The sequence below is a fragment of the Hippocampus comes genome, unplaced genomic scaffold, assembly GCF_001891065.2.
Source record: "Hippocampus comes isolate QL1 unplaced genomic scaffold, H_comes_QL1_v1.1 scaffold132, whole genome shotgun sequence".
Classification (NCBI taxonomy): domain Eukaryota; kingdom Metazoa; phylum Chordata; class Actinopteri; order Syngnathiformes; family Syngnathidae; genus Hippocampus; species Hippocampus comes.
The window spans coordinates 4890293-4913336 of NW_017805467.1; the positions used below are offsets into that span (position 1 = coordinate 4890293).

General features: G+C 41.1%; 1 protein-coding gene across 1 annotated transcript in view; it reads right to left on the reverse strand.

Annotated features, from left to right (window-relative positions):
* The window catches only part of cachd1 (cache domain containing 1), a 93318-nt gene that overhangs the window by 51813 nt on the left and 18461 nt on the right, over window positions 1–23044 (reverse strand). Inside the window, exon 2 of the mRNA XM_019875408.1 lies at window positions 3923–3985. Within this exon, the coding sequence (XP_019730967.1) occupies window positions 3923–3985 (63 nt within the window). The remainder of the gene's footprint in view (window positions 1–3922; window positions 3986–23044) is intronic.

Consider the following 23044-nt stretch of genomic DNA (forward strand, 5'->3'; position numbering starts at 1 on the left):
GGAAAATTGCCATGTATGTTAGGTCCGTCTCATTCGAAGCTTCGGAGCACCCAGAACATAGCGGCAACGTGACCGTGTCCACGGTGCCCTACAACAGCTTGAATATACGTGTAAACCACGGTTGTAAACAGCCCGCCACTGCTGCCTTCACTAGTGCTGCTGAAAACACATTTAAACACATAAACAACACGCCCATGTGGCTGTCACCGGAGCCGGGTGCTCCGAAACACCAGACCTGACATTCCCCACGCACAAGAATGGAGGAAATGAGTGCTCAGATGCTAACACGGCGCTAGCACTATTACATACACACAAGCGAAGTTGTATGTGTATGTGTCCATGTCAGTGCTAACGCTAGCCACTAGCTGAAATTTTCAAATGTTATTAATTAATTTATTGATTTAATATTAAATGGCCACCACAAACACTTTGTGTTTCCATGGTTTCTGACCTTCCACCAATCACTAACTGTGCCATGCTAGACGTCATATACAGGCGCAGGACCCTGAGCCGATCTAGTACCTGCGGAAATTACATTCTTTGATTGTTTATTTATTTATTTCATCGTATTTTGTGGAGAAAAATAAAAAATTCAGACATTTGAGAACAATGGAATGTGTCATCAGAGCTTTTCTGACAAGGTCATTAAAATGTACGAAAAATTACAACAAAAAGTCGTTGCATCATACCGTCTTGAACTGAGCCGTACTATATCGAATCAAATCATAATCCCACTGAATCGAACTGAAGCAAATCATTCCACTTCCAAATCAAACCGTCCTTGAATCAGCTTGCGCCCAACATATCAAAAAAACATATTGAATTGCCGTTTGCGGAGATGCACAACCCTAATGGCCATTGAAAAATGTTAATGCTGCACAACACCCCCATCCATATATCTTAGTGTCACCAAAATTGGAACATGAACTGTCAAAACTGGGCATAATCAACTGATTGGTAAGAATTTGACTGGCTGTATGAAGTCACTCCTGATGAATCCTCTTTTGAAGTAATTGCGTATGTTTAGCGCTGTTTGGCTATAACCTGTGAAGGCCCTGTCGATTCAGTTCTAAAAGTCTCAGCTACTACAGGATGTTGAGCGAAAGCCAAGAATACCTTCACTAAAAAAAAAAAAAAAAAAAACACAGAGCGACACTATGGTATTCAACACTTAACATTCATTCAGACAGAGATTTCCATGAGCGTGACAAGATTTCTCATAATGACAGTCTGTGAATCTGGTTGGTTGAATCTGGTTGGTTCGTTTCTTCTGCTATTCTGGAAACCCTTATCCGATTGGCTAACAACTTGATGTCTAATATATCAACCAATAAACTCATACTTGCTGTAATTCCAAAGAGTTCTCCAAGTCAACGCCTCAAAATTAATATTATGCTCCAAACGGGATGACTTGCCCTAAAATCACGACTAAAAAGCGCGAATGGATCATTATTCAGCAGGCGAGCAGTGTGGGCAGTAGATGAGGCCATGTACTTTAGTCATCCATTTTTTTTCCTGAAAATATTTGTGATGGGAATTTTGGAGGCTTTTAAAATGCTCATTCTATTTTTTTTTATTCCACCTTACAACTTTCATCCCATTAAACATAATTAGTGATAAAAAAACTGAAATTACTCATTGAATTTATCCTTCATTTTCCCTTTAAATTTCCATTACTCCTTTAAACTGATGAACTGGCTTGCACCTGGATCTATTAGGTACAAGTGTAGCGTGAAGAAGCCAGGAAGTGTCAAAGGTATCTGAAAAGAACAGATTTGGCAAATGCACTCAGTATAAAAATACAAATTGCATCCAGCAGTTCTGTTCAAAATATCCACTCTGGCAGTGTATGTCAAAGAAGCAAATCAGGCTCTAAAAAGCAAAGAGACCCAAAAGCCAAGCGGGGGTACAACATGTCTGCATATCAACCCAAATGTGCTTTTCCAGGAAGAAAAACAGTCAGAGTTGTCAGGGGATCGTCTGCGTTACCCTTTTCCCGCACATTCACTTCTAATTGAACCTCACTTTGGCTCAAGCACACGGTCCCTCTGCCCAGTAGAAGACAAGCCAACTATGAGAAAGAGGACGTCTAAGTTTGCAGCTTCCGACTTAAAAAAGATTTATGGTTAGAATATACGGCCAAGATGGCCAAGGTAATAAAACAATTTAATTTACCCTGCTCACGAGAAATGAACCGATGCTGCTGCGACTAATTATTTACACATGGTAAACTAACATTTTCTCAAGAGAATTTTAAACTGGATGTTTGCAACAACATCAAAGTCTTTGCACCTGTGTGAACTGCGGGTGCATGCGCACATTTCCTCAACTCCAAAAACAGGCCAGTTGTGCTGCAACACACTCAATAAACGTGACCGAAATGCTGAATGCTATGAACCCATAAACATTAGGTGAGTAACAAAAACAATTGTGAATTGGGAAATTGATTTTGATATGAGGAACCAAATCAAATTTTTACATACATAAATCATCGCATCCTTGAATCATATCGCACCCCATGTATCGAATCGTCTTACTTTGTATATGGGAGACGTACACCAGATATAACTGTATGAATCCTTTTGACGTTGCTGATGATTTGTTGTTTCTTTGACTACAATTAACTTTCAATAGTTTGGCCTTGGGAGAGCTTTTACAGATTATTGTTTTTTTAATAAACATGACAAAAGCGACAGCTGGACCATATTGAATCAAATTGAAATGCTCAAGAAAATTGGAGAAAGTGAGAATTAATTAACTTAAATCCTCAAACTTGTTCGATTCCTAAAACTTGTTCGATAAACCCTGAAGCAGCATTTGGGATGAACCTGTTGACCGAAAAACCAAGATGTTTCTCACCCCCCGCCCCTTCCGGGAATCTACTCAGTCAGAATTTATTGCTCATATTGAGCAATTAAATATTAAGCCCCACCTTCCTGCAGGTCTGACCGAACAGACATTGGCTGACTTTGGTTCAGTGTTGATACATTATTGGATGAAATAGTGATCTATCATTACAGCTGGTTAGTCATAACGTCAATCACCATTTGTACACACAGAGTATAGTACAACAGGGTTAATTTTAATCATATGCCCAAAATACTATACTTCTGGCCAAGTAACCACACCCTGGTAAAGCACGTAACTTATTTTTGAAGGAAACTAACATTTCATTTTAATTTGCGCCAAGAAACTAACGAGTTTATTTGATTTTCTGAAAAAAAAGAAAAAACAATATATATATATATATATATATATATATATATAAATACACACACACACACACACACACACACACACACACACACACACACTCTTGGCAGTCACAGCAGAAATGCAAACATCAAGCTGACTGTTCCTTGTGGTGGCTGTTCACCAGTCTGGTCATTTTTCCGAGATTGCACAGTCAAAACGCACGAATACAGACAATCACAGTCATGTACGCCAGAAATCCCTGCCGTTTTGCAATCATATTATCCTTTCCTATTAATTTCCGAAAGGAATGCTGTTGTCACTTTTAAGTCATCTGACTGTCTGAGGCTTGTATTGTGAGCCAGGGTGATAACGCAGGAGAGTCCAAACACAGGCACAGCTTCAAAGCTGTGCAGCCCGACTTCGGGGACCAACTTTACGTGGTGTCGGGCAAAAATAAGAGTCCTCGATCACATCGACACAAGCGTTTTTTCCCCCCTCTTCTTTCTCCCTCTCAACTTCTACTCGACGCACATCTGCTCGACAAAAACAACAGCAGCAGCAGCAGAATCTTAAAACCCTTCAAAATCATCCCATCTACCCTTGAACCGGCTGAATAATGTCAATATCAATGTGTGTGTGTTGCTTTCAAAATAAACTACCCTAACATAACCAACACACCATCTGTTTGACAAACAGAGACGAAAGCAGAAGGGCCTCTGTTGCTCACCTGCTGGACTTCTGTCTCTCCGTTTGATGTCTTCTCGGTGTACACAAACGAGTTGAAAATCCTCTGCAGAGAAACAGATCGGGAACAAGGTTAGTTCAATATTTGGATCCGATTCCCCAAAATTCAATTGTGCACCAGCTTGTGTCATTCTTGATCTGCCTGCTCAAAAATCATTTGGATGTCAGATTTTGATGATTTGAGGTTCATGCGAAGCAAAAGAATAGCAGCTTTGTGGAAAGTGACAATCTGAATTTCAAAAATTTGACAGAGATATCATCGTATTCAACTTCAAAGTTTTTGAATGACATCACACTCAAATTTGCTGTCTAACCAGGAGCATTGATATGTAAAGTTGCACTACGAAGACTGGAAAATCTCTAAATGCAAAAAGTAAGACTTGTAAATACAGTGATCCCTCGCTACTTCGCGGTTCGTTTATCGCGGGTTCAGTGCATCTGGGATTTTTTCAAACATTAAAAAAACATTTTTTTTTTTTTTTTTTACATATACATGGAGTACAGTACTGTATATGTTGCTCTATGTGACTCGCTGTTGTTTTGCAGCTTCTCGCGGACTGTTTGCGGACTTAAAAAAAAAAAATTTTTTTTTTACCTGTTTATGTTAATTGGACGCTATTAACATTGCGGATTTTCATTTATCGCGGGTGGTTTTGGTCCCCATTAACCGTGATAAACGAGGGATTACTGGACGTCACTTTTCTCAAGCATCAAACATTTTTAACTGGAGATGTCCCTGCGCTACAGACATTTAAAATAAACACCTGGATTGTTTTTTAGTTTTTGTTGTTATTTAACGTTTATTTATTCAGGTCAGGAAAATGAGAACACATTCTCACTTGCAACAGGGGGGCTGCTGAGAGCAGAGTAGAACGACACATTTTGCATTGCTTCACTTGTATAATTTAAAAGCATTAATTTACAAAATCTAAATGAGGTATGGACAGGGGGGGGGGAAATCCATAAAAATGACAAGGAACATATTCTTTTAAGCACTGTAAAGACAGCATAACCATATTATTGATCTTCGAACGTTCCATCAAACACAGAACTTGTGCTGAGGCTAATGAAAATATTAGCAGGCAACTAGCCAATAGCTTCCCAAGACAACTGTCCCTCTGTCAGATATTGAATCAGCCACAATGTGCGTCCTTTTCAGATGCTCATGCTCTTGCCTCACCGTCATGCTGTCTCACATCAAATTCTTCAGTATTTTGAGGGGAATGCGCCCTAATTTTCAGGCTCTGTTGCTAACAGCGGTTAGCCATGATACTATTTAGTCATAGATCGTCCGTTTCCATCACAGATGACCCAGATTATCACGACTGTGGCCAGCGGGAGATGAGGCAGTTTTGAGAGAAAACAAATGTGTTCCCAAAAAATTAAATGAGGACATCCAACATTAAATGGTTGAAGATTTTGATCAGATATATTATTATGACTAGTTGAATAATCTTGGCAGCCCTAACACACACACACACACACACACACACACACACACACACACACACACACACACTCTTTCGACAGCCAGCACTAATGTTTGTGCTGGGGCAGCAGGTAAGCACGTGATTCACTGTAAGCAACACCACTACACAACGCCTAAAATTGCCTGGTTCCACTGCAGCCTTTTCCTACCACCTTTTAGACATAACACAGAGCAGCACTTACATTGCACTACCCACGCCTAATGAACCTGATTCCTTTTAGATTGTTATCATTGGCCGTGAACTTTCTCACCTCCGAGTTAAAAGCAACGCTAACTCACAGATGTCAGCTAGTGTCGTTCCAGATGACTTTCTAAACATCAGCTGAATTTGAAGCATTGCTTCCACCAGCTCTTGAGGGAAAGTGTGTCAACCTTGAAAAACATCAAAATTTGAACCAAACGTTTCCCATGTTTAATGAATTGCCAAACAGTGTATTGTTGTTTTGCACCCTTGACGGAATATATATATTTTTAAAAAGGACAGGGGTACAGGGGTTTTTCAAATGTCAAATAAACAAGAACAAGCAAACACAAACAAGATTAAAACTGAACCAGAAGAAGAACTCCTGCTGTTGATTCACCGTTTATTCCCTCTGGTTACCCCAGTGTTTGTTGTTGGAGCTGCGTTGTGGTTTTCACAGCTATGGTGCAGCCAGGGAGGAATGCTCGCCTCTGAAACCTGAGAGGGCTGAAGTTGCCTAGGTCACCGTGGGCCCGTGGTCTCCCTTGACCCACAATCAAACACTAAATTGTCCACAGCCGCTCAGAGATACAGTACAAAAACACTACGGATATTTAAGACTGACCCAAGTAGAAGGCATGCTCTTGCTCATGTCTGCACAATACAGAGACAAAAAGACAATTCAGATATTTCAGTTAATGTCAGTCTCAAAGCTAAAGAAAGAATGTAAATATTAAATGGGGAAAAAAGTGATTTGACAAGTAGCAATCAATTTAGATGGTACATTTCTAAGAATCAAATTCTGACTAAAAGGGAGCGACATTCAAGATGCACTCGACAATAGCTCCAAATAGCTCACTTTGTTCAAACTCTTCTCCATTGATAACAGGGCGGTCTCATTTGTCTCAGTAGGCTAGTTCTTAAATCCCTCCGCCTAGGAGTTAATCTAACCACAGATGACTGGCTGAAAGGAATTCTCCATTTAAATAGCAACCCCAACTGCACAATATAAATGTCATTTCCCAACTCTATCTTGCTTCACTCATTCTGGTGGGCCAGATATGAGGATTATGTTTTATTCCAAAGGGGTCAAACGGGCAGTTGAACCAAGGAAACCAGTCCTTCAGATGCATTCCTTTTAATTGGGTTCTCAGATGCCAGGCTCTGAGAAGCTTGGATACAATGAACTCCAGCAAGGGATTCTTCTCCTTTCGAGTGATTATTTTATTCTTGTTGTGTATCCGGAATTTAGTCCAAAAATGACCAGTCAAAGAGCAAGCTGTCTTGTCAGATCCATGTATGAACCGTGACGGCAATGGAAATAAGGAAATGAAGGAAACTACTAAAATGGCTCATGAGGGATGACAAGGACATAACTGAGTATTACTGCGTGCCACATTCTTTTGGAGTTGGGTTCAAGCGCAATAATCCTGTCCCAAGGGTCTTTTGATCAGTAAGCCATGCCTTCTTGTGAACACACAAAATGGCACAATGGGTCTATCGCTTTGCTTTGGTGGGGCCCAACGAAATGGATGTGTGCTTCGTCGCCGTGCTATGTACTTTGTAGAGTGAACCCATAGTGTAGCCCCACTCATATGGAGACTCATAAGTATAAGCTGAATGCATTGCATTGCTCGTTCACTATTTTCAGCCATTTTCCTTTGGTGCATGCCTTTTCTTTCTACTTTCTTCCCTACCTCCCTGCTGCCAGCCAACTCTCCACTCATTGCACTACAAACAGCCAAAGTCAGGAATGCAGCATTAGGCTTTGCCTCTGATGCAATCCTCCCGTTTTCTGCGACCTTGTGGCTTGACTTTCTCCCTACCCTTACTTTCCTCAACTACACCCCCCCCCCAAGCTAGAGTAAAAAAAAACTGACGCCAACTGACAGAATAGAAAATGCACATCTTGCTCTTTGCAAAGCAAAACAGGAAAAAGCTATTTGTAGTACCAAAATACACAACCACAGAGAAAAAGCGCATTCAGGTTTTCTGGGGGGGGGGTCAGAAAAGGTACAGCAGCAGGAACTCAGAAAATACATTTTTGAGTTATTTTATTGGCGAACCGTATCTTAATTGCAAATTTGGATTAAGTGGTCATCTCAGACCTGGCAGGTTACATATTTAATCTCCCGTCAATCCCATCATCCTACTTGAGCAAGATACTCAACACCAATTTGTTGTTGACAGTGCATCAGAAACTGTATTTCTTCTCATTTTCTTACACATCAGCATACGCACTTGACAATTTTGTGTCAAGGGTGAAAAAGAAAATGGAGTGGCTTTAAGGTTGATACAGTATTTGCAAAATAAATGCATCACATTGCCCATAAATTTGAAATGATGCAAAGCCATCAGAGCAGAGGTTTGGTGCATATAAAAAGCAGAGGAAGAAAGATAAGAGTGGCTCTCTAAATGTCACTTATAACGACCGTAAAGAAAGCGAAGCCTTGATAAATTATTCTGTCTCCCTTTCAATCCGGTGGAACAGGTTGACTAATTAATTGAGTGGCCAACAGAGTCTGCCAACTGCACTCTTGCATTTTGAGGGTACTGGGGGGGTCAATTTAATTTGCGTCAATCGAAGTACCAGACAACCTCAGACAAAAGCATCAAAGTCCAAGCCCACAAACACCGGACAGGTTTGTGGATAGAGTGTGGTAGTCAAAGGACTGGGACGAAAGTGGTCTAATTGACTTAATATTCCTTCGACATTTGTAACCATTGGTGCATGTGAAATGTGCAATGTGACTTGAATCGAAGTCAAGTCTCAACATTAATTTTAGGTTTATTCTCCTCAATATATAATCTTGGTGTCATAGTAAATTCACATAATGGATAAAACTACTAATTTGTCGGTGTGTAAAATAATTTTGTCGTTGAAGCAAAATTAAACTTTTATCGGGGGGGGGGGGTATTTCAACCTGTAGAAATGGCACTAGGAGTCACAAGTGTTTTTTGCTGTTGCTGTGCTGACAAGTGACTTTTCCCCCCAACATCTCACTAAGTCAAATAGCTAATTTGTACCCTTGCCCTTGCAATGGGTGCAATGCAGGGCCATTCTGAAGCTCAACCTCACAGGTTCATTTGGATGCCGTCATTGTAAACACACACAGAGGAAGATGTCAGATGTTTGGAGCTGGAAGGTAATGATATTATACTGTGTCCCCCCGTTGTTCTTTCAAAAATACAGTCGTTTGTGTACTGGTCACGTGTATTGGCAATCAGCACGTGGCTAACGAGATAGCTGTGTACACAGGTGTTTTCCCCATCATTACTGTATGACGTACATAGCACCTCTGCTCTACAGTACAAATAGACTCAATACAGTAAGTATTCATATTTGTCCAATCTTTCCTTAGAACAGAATTTCCTTATGTGGGATATGACTATGGTACATGTCCTTTATGAACATCCAAGTATGTTAACAACATACATGTGTGACAACACAAGCAACAAAGTGCAACAATATATTGCCCAAAAACTGTTTATAACACAAATATAAATATGTATATGGACAAAATATAGTAGAACAAAATTAGGACTATTTGCGACCAGAACTTCCGTTGGTTTGAATCGATCGTTAATGTAATATCGTCGTCGAAATTTCAATGCATAGGTTTTTATTCCGGGTGAGGGAATTTCCGTTTGACAGAACTCCGTAGGTGGGAATACTTACTGTATATACAGTGCAGTGTTCAAAATGCATTCTTATTGTGGAGCAATTTGCTTTTTGAGGCTTAAATATGTGCGCTGCTGTTGGTTAACCTAATTTCTTCAGAATATTCCAAATCTGAGGTACAGTACTCACCAGAGATGGGCATTGTGTCCCTGGGACATTTCAATGTGGAGGATGCTTTATAAAAATGTATTTTCGTGTAATTGCCTGGTGAGGCAAATGGCACCACTTTGAAGGAACCATCCAGGTAAAGCTTTCATATAGAATGAGGCCATCTTCTGTTAGAGTGCATTTGATTTTTTTTGTTGCTCAACAATATATTTACATCGTTGTTTGTCGGCGTGTGCAGGCATATTTATGAGTCCCAAAACTACGTACACATAGTTGTTGGGTATGTGAGTAACTTCTCTCATTTGGAGAGGACACGATTGATTTTCTGACATAGTTAAATGCAAACAGTGGGGAATAAGCTTGCATGTCACCAAATAATTTACACTTGTCAAACTTCTATTTGAAGTTATGTCATTTGGACATGTCACACCTGTGACTAACATGTCTGTCGCTTTCTCAACTCTATCACGATGCCGTTTAGAGAGGAGGCTTCTTTATATCAAGCAAAGCAGATTTATTTATTTCAGCTTGCTTCTCCCGCCGTACAAACAATATATATATATATATATACATACACACACACACACACACACACACACACACACACACACACACACAAATATATACACACACTGATCACTTAAATAAACTAGGCTTACTCAAGTAGTGCAAGGGGTTCTGTCAAAAAAAGTGTCTTGTGTCTGTCCTGTCTGGGCGAAAGAAACAATCAAATTCTAGGGGCTGAGATAATTTTGTACCATTCAATTGCAGGGTACAGACCACAAACAGAATGTTTGGTGGTACGTACAAAATGCTGTGTTGCGAGTTCTAAATGTGATAAATTATAATTACATCAACATGGACCAGTCAAAGTCCAGAGTAGTTTGGAGGTTACAATTGCTCTACAAGATGTAATAACCATACAACTAGGGTCGAGCACTCAAAATCAGACATATTGATAGTCAGCAGCAAAATTTGAGTTGGAAAAACTGTGATAAAAATGTAGTCTAGTCGCATTAGCGCCGGGCCTGCCATGCATCCTGGGAGTAACAACTTGCTGCTAAAGTAGAGCCAACGTGAAAACGTTCCAAAGGAAAATGAAGGCCGCATGCCTGGGCCTGTCCATTATGCAGATAAAATTTCAGAGTGAACAAGGACAAGAATAAATTTCACTGTGGATCCACAAAAAACAGACTGAACGTGGGTCAATGAAAATTAATGATGCCCCTGGTTCATAGTGACGGAGTTAGATCGTCCAAGTTTTTATTGGCTCAAAATGTTGATGAAAGGTGATGTTCGATGGGTAAAAAGCTAATTCCCATCATCATGTGCCCACATGGGCAACTCTTGGCCTCCAGTTGGGGGTTTGAAATGATAATTTTGTCTCATGTACATATGTGCAATTGGCACCAGGACATCCGAGCCCGCAGTTCGATATTCGACTTTGTCGGTATGTCACCCGATTTGCAGTCACATGTTTTGAACACTTGGGTGACATGCCACCTGGTGATGTGTTGGCTCTGATGGTCGGGGAAGATGTCAGTCCAACCTGGTAAACCCTAACGTGTTGTGAGGGTTTGCTGGGAATATCTGGCATCCCCTGTCAAAAAATTTTTAACGCCCACCTCCAGCAAAAATTGAGTCAGAGTGGACCATATACCGTGCCTCCATTGTTGAGGCGGCTGATCGGAGCTGTGGCCGTAAAGTGGTCGGTGCCTGTTGTGGTGGCAATACCCGAGCCAGCTGGTGAATACCGGCAATAACGAATGCCGTCAAGCTGGAAAAAAGTCCAATCGGGTCTTTTTGGCCTGTGGGACTCCAGAGCCAGATGACAGATACCGGCTGGCCAAACACACTGATCACTTAAATAAACTAGGCTTACTCAAGTAGTGCAAGGGGTTCTGTCAAAAAAAGTGTCTTGTGTCTGTCCTGTCTGGGCGAAAGAAACAATCAAATTCTAGGGGCTGAGATAATTTTGTACCATTCAATTGCAGGGTACAGACCACAAACAGAATGTTTGGTGGTACGTACAAAATGCTGTGTTGCGAGTTCTAAATGTGATAAATTATAATTACATCAACATGGACCAGTCAAAGTCCAGAGTAGTTTGGAGGTTACAATTGCTCTACAAGATGTAATAACCATACAACTAGGGTCGAGCACTCAAAATCAGACATATTGATAGTCAGCAGCAAAATTTGAGTTGGAAAAACTGTGATAAAAATGTAGTCTAGTCGCATTAGCGCCGGGCCTGCCATGCATCCTGGGAGTAACAACTTGCTGCTAAAGTAGAGCCAACGTGAAAACGTTCCAAAGGAAAATGAAGGCCGCATGCCTGGGCCTGTCCATTATGCAGATAAAATTTCAGAGTGAACAAGGACAAGAATAAATTTCACTGTGGATCCACAAAAAACAGACTGAACGTGGGTCAATGAAAATTAATGATGCCCCTGGTTCATAGTGACGGAGTTAGATCGTCCAAGTTTTTATTGGCTCAAAATGTTGATGAAAGGTGATGTTCGATGGGTAAAAAGCTAATTCCCATCATCATGTGCCCACATGGGCAACTCTTGGCCTCCAGTTGGGGGTTTGAAATGATAATTTTGTCTCATGTACATATGTGCAATTGGCACCAGGACATCCGAGCCCGCAGTTCGATATTCGACTTTGTCGGTATGTCACCCGATTTGCAGTCACATGTTTTGAACACTTGGGTGACATGCCACCTGGTGATGTGTTGGCTCTGATGGTCGGGGAAGATGTCAGTCCAACCTGGTAAACCCTAACGTGTTGTGAGGGTTTGCTGGGAATATCTGGCATCCCCTGTCAAAAAATTTTTAACGCCCACCTCCAGCAAAAATTGAGTCAGAGTGGACCATATACCGTGCCTCCATTGTTGAGGCGGCTGATCGGAGCTGTGGCCGTAAAGTGGTCGGTGCCTGTTGTGGTGGCAATACCCGAGCCAGCTGGTGAATACCGGCAATAACGAATGCCGTCAAGCTGGAAAAAAGTCCAATCGGGTCTTTTTGGCCTGTGGGACTCCAGAGCCAGATGACAGATACCGGCTGGCCAAGCGGAATAAAGGTTCGGCGGTCACTTAAGGAAAAACTTGGCCAAAGGAGGAATTCGACGAGGCTGTGTTAAAAAACTTCCAGACAGCATAGAGGAAATGTTGGTCCACCAGCCGGCATCTCAGTACGTGGATGCAGTGCACAATTACCACCATGTATCGTGTAGATGGGGTGATGCTGATGTCAACTCCGGATGTTGTGAGTCGGTGGGGAGAATGGTTCATTCTCCCAAACAAACGAAGTTGTAGGGGAAGAGACTCTCATCCTCTTTATCGTTTAAGATCATAAATGGCAGTACAAAAAGCAATTCTTAAAACAGACTCCTGTCAGTGCAAAACTGCTGTGCTTCCCTGTGTAGTAAAATGTGTATAGTTGAGCACAGTGCAGATAACCATCTTAATACGTGAAATGATTAACTGGAAGAGAATTTGTGTTGGCTGCTCAGTGTACAGGAGAAGGCAAATTGGGGAGCTGGGGTGACTTAAGAAAATATGGACCCAAACTGTACTCACAAAAGCATTGCCATATAGACTTGGATTGACATATTACACATTCATATACTGTACAGTAAACGTTTCCTAGAATTACACAATATAACTTTGAAAGCTAAAATGATAAAGCCTGATTGTATTTTATATTGACGCCTCACCTAGTTACCATCACAAATGCACACATGCCGGCCCCTGCCAGTTTAAAGTGAGAACACTTCATGGGTTGTGTCCCAAACTTGCAGCAGGAAGCCACAAAGCCAAATCAAACACCTAAAATACATAAGCACTGCGCAAGTTTTTTGCTCCATGCTAAAAACAGTTTTGTAAATCAAAAAGCTGGAAGACATGGTGAGTGTTAAGGACAAGGGAGGAACAGGTTAAAAATAGAAATGAACTCTTAACTGAGGAGCTGCTTTAGGACTGCTTTACAATTTTCCTCACAAGAATCAACTAATGACTTAAGTACAGGACCGTTAAAGATTTGAACGCTTCCCAAGTAATACACAATTTGGAGTTCAACTAACATTTTCGGGGAAATGTATAAAACGATGCACAAAAACTTGAATGTCGCATTGTCATCATGAATGATGTCAGATGAAACATCAGCAAGTTTTGGAAAACTATCAAATATTACAATATTTCAGTCAATATGGTATGTAAACTCCAGTTTTTTTTCCCTTTGATTTTTTTTTTTCTTTTTCCCTTTTGCCTTTGTACTTCCTCTAGGCTTCTACGACTAGGTTCTTTTAGTCTAAAACTGTTCAAGGAAATAAATTAAAAAAAAAACATCCATCCATTATTTGGTTCACTTACTGAGTTTGAAACTAGAGGTCAAGCAGTGTTACAGAATGCTGTGGTTGACTTTGGAGAGCTCACTGTAAATATGTTTTCATAAAAATAGAACCTCAGACTGAGAGGCAAAAATGGTACATAAATATATCCACCATGTTTGACACTGATGCACATGTGACATTATTTTACAGAACACTTCTAGAACAGATTGACTCTGCTCATTACAGTGAAACTCCTCTAGAACGAAACCTACATGGACGAAAATACCCCCTAATGTGAAAAAAAATCTTCATGCATTAACACCATTCCCATTCTCCTGCCCCCCATATGACGAAAAAAAACCCTGTTGCGTTATACGAAATCATTTTCTTTGCTCCTGCCTCGCGAAGACATTCACTACAACGAAGTCTAATCCAACAGCGACCTCTACTGCTTCGTTCGGAAACGGCAACAGCAACCACCACACTGGTTTACATAGTGAACGATGTTTATTTCGGTCACAGCTGCGAGTTTCCTGAACGCAACATACTCATAGCTGCTGTGCCATTGGCTTACCGAGCATCATCCTGGCCTCCGATTGGCCAAGAGGGACCTCACTGTCTATGTGTGTAGATACTGTAGCTAGATCCGTGGAAGATAGAGTTGAATGCATCCGATTAGCTGCTCAGAGTAAATTGCTTGTGGCTCGACCTACAGTCAAATAAACGAACGTTTCCTGGAATGCTTTACTTGTTATCATGCTAAAAACCTTACGCTAACTGGAGCGCTAACTAGAGAGAAGGCGAGTTCCATCGCGCTAACTATGGCCATTGAGGACTACGAAGCGTCCCGTGGCTGGCTTTAAAAGTTCATTGCATGACATCAGCTGAGCAACACTGTCTTGGGTGGCAATCGAGGGAAAGTCGAGTTAAGAGACAGTGAGATGGTGGAAAGAAAAGCCACCGGGTCCAAGAAGTATTTGTTATTATTAAGATTCAGACGCAGCATTAACGTTGCATTGCTAAAATGGCAACAAAACGGACCTTTGGATATCAAACAGCTAAGACAAGAAGAGCTCTGATGCTGGAAGAGAGGGTAAAAGTGATCAAAATGAAAGACAGAGGAAGCAAAATAACATACATTATCCAAGAAATTGATGTAAGTGAAAGTGACTGCTGATCGTAAATTTCGCAATTTCTTTCCCTTTTTTTCTTTCTACACTGACAATATGAAGTGTCAAATAAGTGTGTGCTCATACTTATGCACTATTGGAATAAAAATAGAGTACACATACGTATGTGTACACGCACACACACGTTTGTGTGTGTGCGTGTGTGCGTGTGTGTGTGTGTGTGTGTGTGTGTGTGTGTGTGTGTGTGTGTGTGTGTGCTTACATCTGAGATCAAATATGCTACAGTGAAAAAAACCCTGTTGTGAAAAATGTCTTGCTGCAAACATGATTTCGTTGTAGAGGAGTTTCACTGTACTACATTTTTGCAGGGATACTTACATCAGGTTTCTTACATTTCTGTTGAATCAATTACGGTATTGAAAAAAAATGAAAGCCCCACCCAAACAGCAGCCAAAAAAAAGGTTTAATTTCATATCCACTTACGAGACAGCAAAATAAACCAGATTTCTTTAGTGCAACTATTGCTGCGACTGCTGCTGCTGCTGCTATTGTCACAATGGGAACACTCTTAACGAGAAAATAATCCGCATGGAGCATTTCCCAATTCCAAGAATCTTTAACGCACAAGAGATCTTTCCTTTCCATTTAAGCCGATTCACAATGTAAGGGCACCTATTAAGATAAGTGAATCGGCCCATTTAAGGCGTTACTATAATAGTATGTTGCATGAATAACAACATCAAATCATAATGCTTATATATAATCAATCAATGTTGTTTACAGTATACATAACACACAACACTGTACTTTTACCTATTTATAAACATTGATGCAGAAATGCACGCTAACAAGAACCTAGTCAGTGTTTAATCAACATGTGAAGCCTGGATGTCAGACAGCAAGGTGGCGTGCCGGCGGGTTGTTCGCCAAATATGCATATGCTGTTTTATTTCTTATGTTGACTGAATGGTTAAAAGCTCTTCTCTTCATATTCGAGAGGCTATAGTGGCAGTGAGCAAACACTGAAGTGTGAGCGCCTTACAAAAAAAAAAAGACGGTCCTATTATACATCGTAGTTGGCAGCCGTTGTATTGGAAATGGCGACAATGAACTACTATAACGTACAGATGTGTCATGTCGTCATGTACGTCGAGGTACATTGTAATGAGGTTTGAGACGTATATATACATACATACACACATATATAAATAGAGAGAGAGAGAGAGAGAGAGAGAGAGAGAGAGAGATAATGGATATAAAGGTCATGTAACATGTCCCTGTCCCAGATGTTTTGGAGCATGAGCCTGCCATCAAATTCAAAATGAGTGTATATTTGCACATAAACAAGAGTTTATCAGTTTGAACAATAAATATCTTTGGTTTGTAGTGTATTTAATTTAATACAGTAAATATTCCCATCCCCGGAATTCTATGAAAAGGAATATCCTTCACCCGGAATAAAAACCTATGCATTAACATTTTGACTACGATATTACATGTTATCGGAACTTACGTAAGCGGAAATTCCACTAGCCGTAACCCGGATGGAGACGTCATGCCGCGGGAGCTTAAATACACGCAACGCCCACCCGATGCAATGGAAAAGACACGACGCTGAGACACGTTTTCACTTCGCATTTTTCTTTCATCAGATTCGAAATAACGACCTGTAAGTGAGTTTTTATTGGCGTGCGTTTTATTGTAATTGTGAGTGATTTTAACTTTATTCACTTACGTCTCGTAGATAGCGGCACCGGCTTAAAAAGCAGCGCCCACTCGACACTACGAAAGACACGTGTTGGCTTCGCCGTTTTCATTCATTCGATCCGAAACGACGACGTGTAAGTGAATTTTTATTGGCATGCGTTTTATTGTAATTGTGAATGATTTTAACTTTATCCACTTATGTCTCGTAGTTAGCGGCACCGGCTTAAAAAGCAACGCCCACTCGACACTATGAAAGACACGTGTTCGCTTCGCCGTTTTCATTCATCCGATCCGAAACTACGACGTGTAAGTGAGTTTTTATTGGCATGCATTTTACTGTACGTAATTGCGAAAGATTTTAACTGTACGTATTCACTTGCGCCCTGTCGATCATGGCATCGAAACGTCCAAGAACTGTAATGACTGTAGCAGAGCGGGTGAAATGCATCCGTTTGAGCGAGGCTGGACACAAAGTTAAAAGCATCCAGGAGACACTTGGAGTTGGAAAGACCCAAATCTACGAGACTTTAAAAACAAGGCATCGATTCTTGCCCGGTACGAATGTGGGAGTCTGCCTGCTCATAGGAAATTGCTTGTGGCTCGACGGACGAGATTCAGCGCAGTAAATGATCGTGTGCTGGAATGGTTTCACTGTTGTCATGCTAAAAACTTCCCGCTAACTGGGCCGCTAATTCGTGAGAAGGCTAGCTCCATAGCGAAATGTATGGGCATAGACGACTTCGAAGCATCCGGTGGCTGGCTGCAGAAGTTTGTTGCCCGGCATCAGTTGACCAATTCTATCTTGTGTGGTGAGGGAGGGGAGGTAAAGACTGAGACGGTGAGCGAGTGGAAAGGGAAGCTGCCAGGTCTCATCGAAGGATATTCAGCAAATGATATTTTTAACTGTGATGAGACCGGATTATTTTTCAGAACTCTTCCATTTCGCTCATATGTGAGTAAATGTGATTCTGCAAAGAATGGCAAACTTGCTAAAGACCGGATTACCGTACTGTTGGCAAGTTCAATGGTTGGTGAAAAGTTGCGTCCATTGGTCATTGGAAAATCAGCAAACCCGCGGTGCTTCACAAAAGACTATAAACAACAAATGAGAGTGACATATGAAGCCAACCGCAAAGCTTGGATGACTTCAGAAATCTTTTTGAAGTGGTTGCATCAGCTAAATAACAAGATGGTCATCCAAAACCGAAAGATTCTATTGTTTATGGATAATTGTGGAGCCCACGTCCCAGCAACGTTGTCAAACATAAAGATAATTTTCTTCCCACCAAACACAACATCTCACTTGCATCCGATGGATGCTGGAGTCATCCAGAATGTCAAGCTGCAGTATCGTAAGAGCATGCTGAAAAGTATTTTGCTCAACATGGATGAGTGCAACAAAGTAAGTGACCTTGTAAAAAAAATTACTGTCAGGGATGCTCTTGAATGGATAGAAGCTGCTTGGATGAAATTAGAATCTTCTACCATCGGTAAATGCTTTTCCAAGTGTGGATTTTCACACACAGACGCCATCACTCACGATGCTGAGGGGGAAGATATTGATGAGACTGACCTTATTCCACTGCGTCAAATAATTCCTGACCTGACAAACCAGGATCTTCTAAATGTGGACTGTGATTTGGCTGTCACGAAAGATTACACAGCAACAGAAATCACAGAATTGCTCGAGCAAACCACCAATGTGATTGAGTCTGAGGAAGAAGATGATCTTCCCGGCTCAACTCCTGATGACAAGCCACCTTCCAGCAAGGAGGCAATGCGAATGGCACAAAAATCCTTCGCTACGCACAAGAATCACCAGACATCGGCGATGAACGGGACAGTTACTTGCAACTAGCAAGAAAACTGTATGACACGCAGGTGAACGTTGTCATAAACCAAAGAATGCACGCAACGAAACAATTCAAAATAGACACATTTTTCCCAAGGTAGGCAAAACATAAGCATTAAAATACTGTACTGTACGTACTGTATTGTACTTTTGTGATTTTTTTGTTGTTTTATTTGATACACCTGTACCTGTATTGCAGTTTTTGTTATATGCAGTAAACAGTTTTTGGACAGTATATTTTTGCATTTTATTGATTGTGTTGTTACACGTGCATTTTGTCAACATACTTGCAGGTTCATAAAGGACATGTACCATGCTCTTTTCTCAAATGAGGAATTTCTGTTATCAGGAAAAATTGGACAGCGCAAACACGAGTCCGTACTAGAGAATATTTACTGTATAGGTTGAAAATTATTTCCAAATGATTGTCGTGAGTTTTTATTTACATTTTGCACAACATCCCAACTTCATTGGAATTAGGGATTCTCGGTAAATGACTTAAGATTGCATGGTTGCATGACTAAATTAACCATCTTTCTCTCAGCCTAGTATCAATTGGAAACATATTGAGCATATACTGTGGTTTTTTTTCATGTGTGGCCTTTCGAGAAAACAATGATACAAAAAATATGCACTTTTTTTTGTTGACTGAAGATCACTCAAGCATGTCCCACACACCTACAAAGGAATGTAAACAGACATGTTAATACCACAATGGCACAAGCGCCCAGGTGAACACATATGCACACACTTCTCGAATTCTCACAGAGCAGAGTGTTCGGAAAGACCTTCCACTCCGACCAGGTAACACTGACGGATTAACATTTAAACAGGTAAAACCAATGTTCGAAATAAGCAGTTTTGCATTGTTGTTTGCGAGGGAATTTGTGTATGCTGTCCCTCAAATGACGTCATTGGAACGCAAAACTGCGAGTGGGCCGCCGGTGTTTATTTGACTAAACGCAAAGCTGCCAAATGTTACGGTATAACTGAGTGGACCCTAACTTGTTGGGACCAGCACGTGTGCTCTCTCGTTCTGTGTATGTGTGTGTGTGTGTGTGTGTGTGTGTGTGTGTGTGTGTGTGTGTGTGTGTGTGTGTGTGTGTGTGTGTGTGTCTCGAGAAGCAGGTAGTGTGTGGCTGCGCATGCTCTGTCTTGACGTAGTTGAAAAGTGACGTCGTACACATTGATGTGCTTGCAAATGGTGGTGACTCATTAAACCTTGGCTGAGTAGAGAGAACTTTTTTTCAAGCTATTTTTAACTTGTTTTTAATAAAAGTGATGAATCACATGAATGAGCACAATCTTGATAAATCATGTGATATTTACATCGATCTGCACTGTAAGATGTCTGTTCTGATGAATAGATTGGACATTGGGGCCTGCAAATAGGTGACTACTTAGGTCGGTCTACATGTCCCAAGTCTCCATGTAAAGCCCGTGAGTTGACCACTTGGTCCTCAAATGATATTTAATATTGTTTCTCACCAATCAAAAGGTGTGAATTTGAGAAAATTATCCTATTACCGGAGGTACATAAAGTCATTGAACTTCTTGGGGATTATTATCTAACAAGTGAATCATCTAAACCAGGGGCGCCCAAACTTTTTGGTCAGAAAATCAACTTTTCGATCAACCAACCTCCCGCGATCAACCAGTTACCGTGCACGAACACGCACATACACACACACACACACACACACACACACACACACACACACACACACACACACACACACGCCATGATGAGCTACAGCAGGGGTGCCCAAACTTTTTTTGACCGAAGATCTACTTTTCGATCAACCAACCTCCCGCGATCAACATGTTACCGCACACACACGCCATGATGAGGAACAGCGTGACGCGGAGGCATGCGACACACTTTGGCAGCCTATGAACTATTGCAGCTCACGCTTACCGTTTTAAAATACTTCTCTCGGCCCTCCAGATTCCTATTTTTTGCCCGTACCATTGGTGAATTGTACACAAAGCAAACTCTGAATGAGAATAATGATAACGATAAAACATATAGTGCAACAGCTCCGATCACTGCTGAGCGCTCACAACTTCGGGTGACGCTGGTCACACGCCACCGTAGGTTAAAGATTTACCTGCTTTATTTTATTTTAATACTTTTTGTGAAAATGAGACTGATATAATGTAGTGTACATTAACACAAAAAAATACATTACTACTATGCACAAAAACGCACAAATGGTTATTCGCTTTTTTTTTCCTCTACACTCCTCGCGATCGACTTGGGACCAGGTAGTGTGTGGCTGCGCATGCTCTGTCTTGACGTAGTTGAAAAGTGACGTCGTACACATTGATGTGCTTGCAAATGGTGGTGACTCATTAAACCTTGGCTGAGTAGAGAGAACTTTTTTTCAAGCTATTTTTAACTTGTTTTTAATAAAAGTGATGAATCACATGAATGAGCACAATCTTGATAAATCATGTGATATTTACATCGATCTGCACTGTAAGATGTCTGTTCTGATGAATAGATTGGACATTGGGGCCTGCAAATAGGTGACTACTTAGGTCGGTCTACATGTCCCAAGTCTCCATGTAAAGCCCGTGAGTTGACCACTTGGTCCTCAAATGATATTTAATATTGTTTCTCACCAATCAAAAGGTGTGAATTTGAGAAAATTATCCTATTACCGGAGGTACATAAAGTCATTGAACTTCTTGGGGATTATTATCTAACAAGTGAATCATCTAAACCAGGGGCGCCCAAACTTTTTGGTCAGAAAATCAACTTTTCGATCAACCAACCTCCCGCGATCAACCAGTTACCGTGCACGAGCACGCACATACACACACACACACACACACGCCATGATGAGCTACAGCAGGGGCGCCCAAACTTTTTGGTCAGAAAATCAACTTTTCGATCAACCAACCTCCCGCGATCAACATGTTACCGCACACACACGCCATGATGAGGAACAGCGTGACGCGGAGGCATGCGACACACTTTGGCAGCCTATGAACTATTGCAGCTCACGCTTACCGTTTTAAAATACTTCTCTCGGCCCTCCAGATTCCTATTTTTTGCCCGTACCATTGGTGAATTGTACACAAAGCAAACTCTGAATGAGAATAATGATAACGATAAAACATATAGTGCAACAGCTCCGATCACTGCTGAGCGCTCACAACTTCGGGTGACGCTGGTCACACGCCACCGTAGGTTAAAGATTTACCTGCTTTATTTTATTTTAATACTTTTTGTGAAAATGAGACTGATATAATGTAGTGTACATTAACACAAAAAAATACATTACTACTATGCACAAAAACGCACAAATGGTTATTCGCTTTTTTTTTCCTCTACACTCCTCGCGATCGACTTGGGACCAGTCTGCGATCTACCGGTCGCTCGCGATCGACGTAATGGGCACCCCTGATCTAAACCATTTAACTGAAATGTACCAGTTCAACTGTTTTCTCTCCAGGTGTCTTCATTTGAGGGCCTTCTGCACTTCCACAATGTGTACTACTGAATATTTTCCTTATTCCGCTGGTTTAACCTCATAAACGCACAGCCATGAACCTACAATATTATGTTGCATGCTCAAATGCTATCTGCCGTTTTGTTTTTAGTGCCTTATGTTTTTGATACAAGAAATGCTAAGTTTACGTTTAAATTTATATTTGTTTGAAATTGCCCCATTTTATGTTTCTACACAATGAAATCCAGTTTGCAGTTATGCACTGTGTGGATTTAACAAATGAAAACTGTTGATTATATAAAAAAGGGTTTTTTTTTTTGTTCTCAGGTACGTTAAAAAAAAAAATTCATTGACCTGAATACACAATTATTCCCTTGAAATCTCAGTAAAAAGTTCAACGCTGTCTTAAATTGTCGACCGACCGGCCGTTCCCAAAACAATTGTTATCTGTGCTTTCCCCTGGATGGAAAAAAACACACAGACACAAGTCTTCCGAGCTCCTCTTCTCCATAACTCCTCCCCGAGCCTGTGACTGATAAGGTCTTGGCCTTGCAGTTGCAGATGCAATGTCTAAGTCCTCGCTGGATTCCTATTCACGCTGTTCCGTCCCCTGTCACAACTGAAGAGACTTGAGCGCATTTACTGTGTGCAGCTTGTTTCACAGATTGCGACCCTCCCCCACCTTCCATCCCTCTCTCACCCACCCTTGCATTACACGTTAAGACTCGAGAACTGTTGTACAGTACTGTATTTTTGAATGTACACTACACGTGCTGAAGTTTTTTTCTCTGGCTCAAACCATCCCCCCATTTAAGAAGAATGGTTGGAGTCGATCGTTTTTTTCCCCTCCTCTTCCCGACTGTTTTCCTTTCACATTTAAGATATCAGGGCGCTTAACAGTGACCCACCAGGCTTCTCGTTCCGTCTCCCCCATGTTGGTTATTGCTGTCTTGTTGATGTTCCTCTGAAAGGGCTGTAACTGGGAATTAAATTCCTTGTGTGTTTCTTGCATACTTGGCCAATAAATCTGATTCTGTTTCTGAAACTGAAATATTCGACAACTGCAGCCCGACAATGGGCCGCCCTATTATGTTGTCATGTTTTTATTGTTGAATAAAACCCTTGCTTCAGGTCCCTGGGGTTAACCTAGAAAAACATGC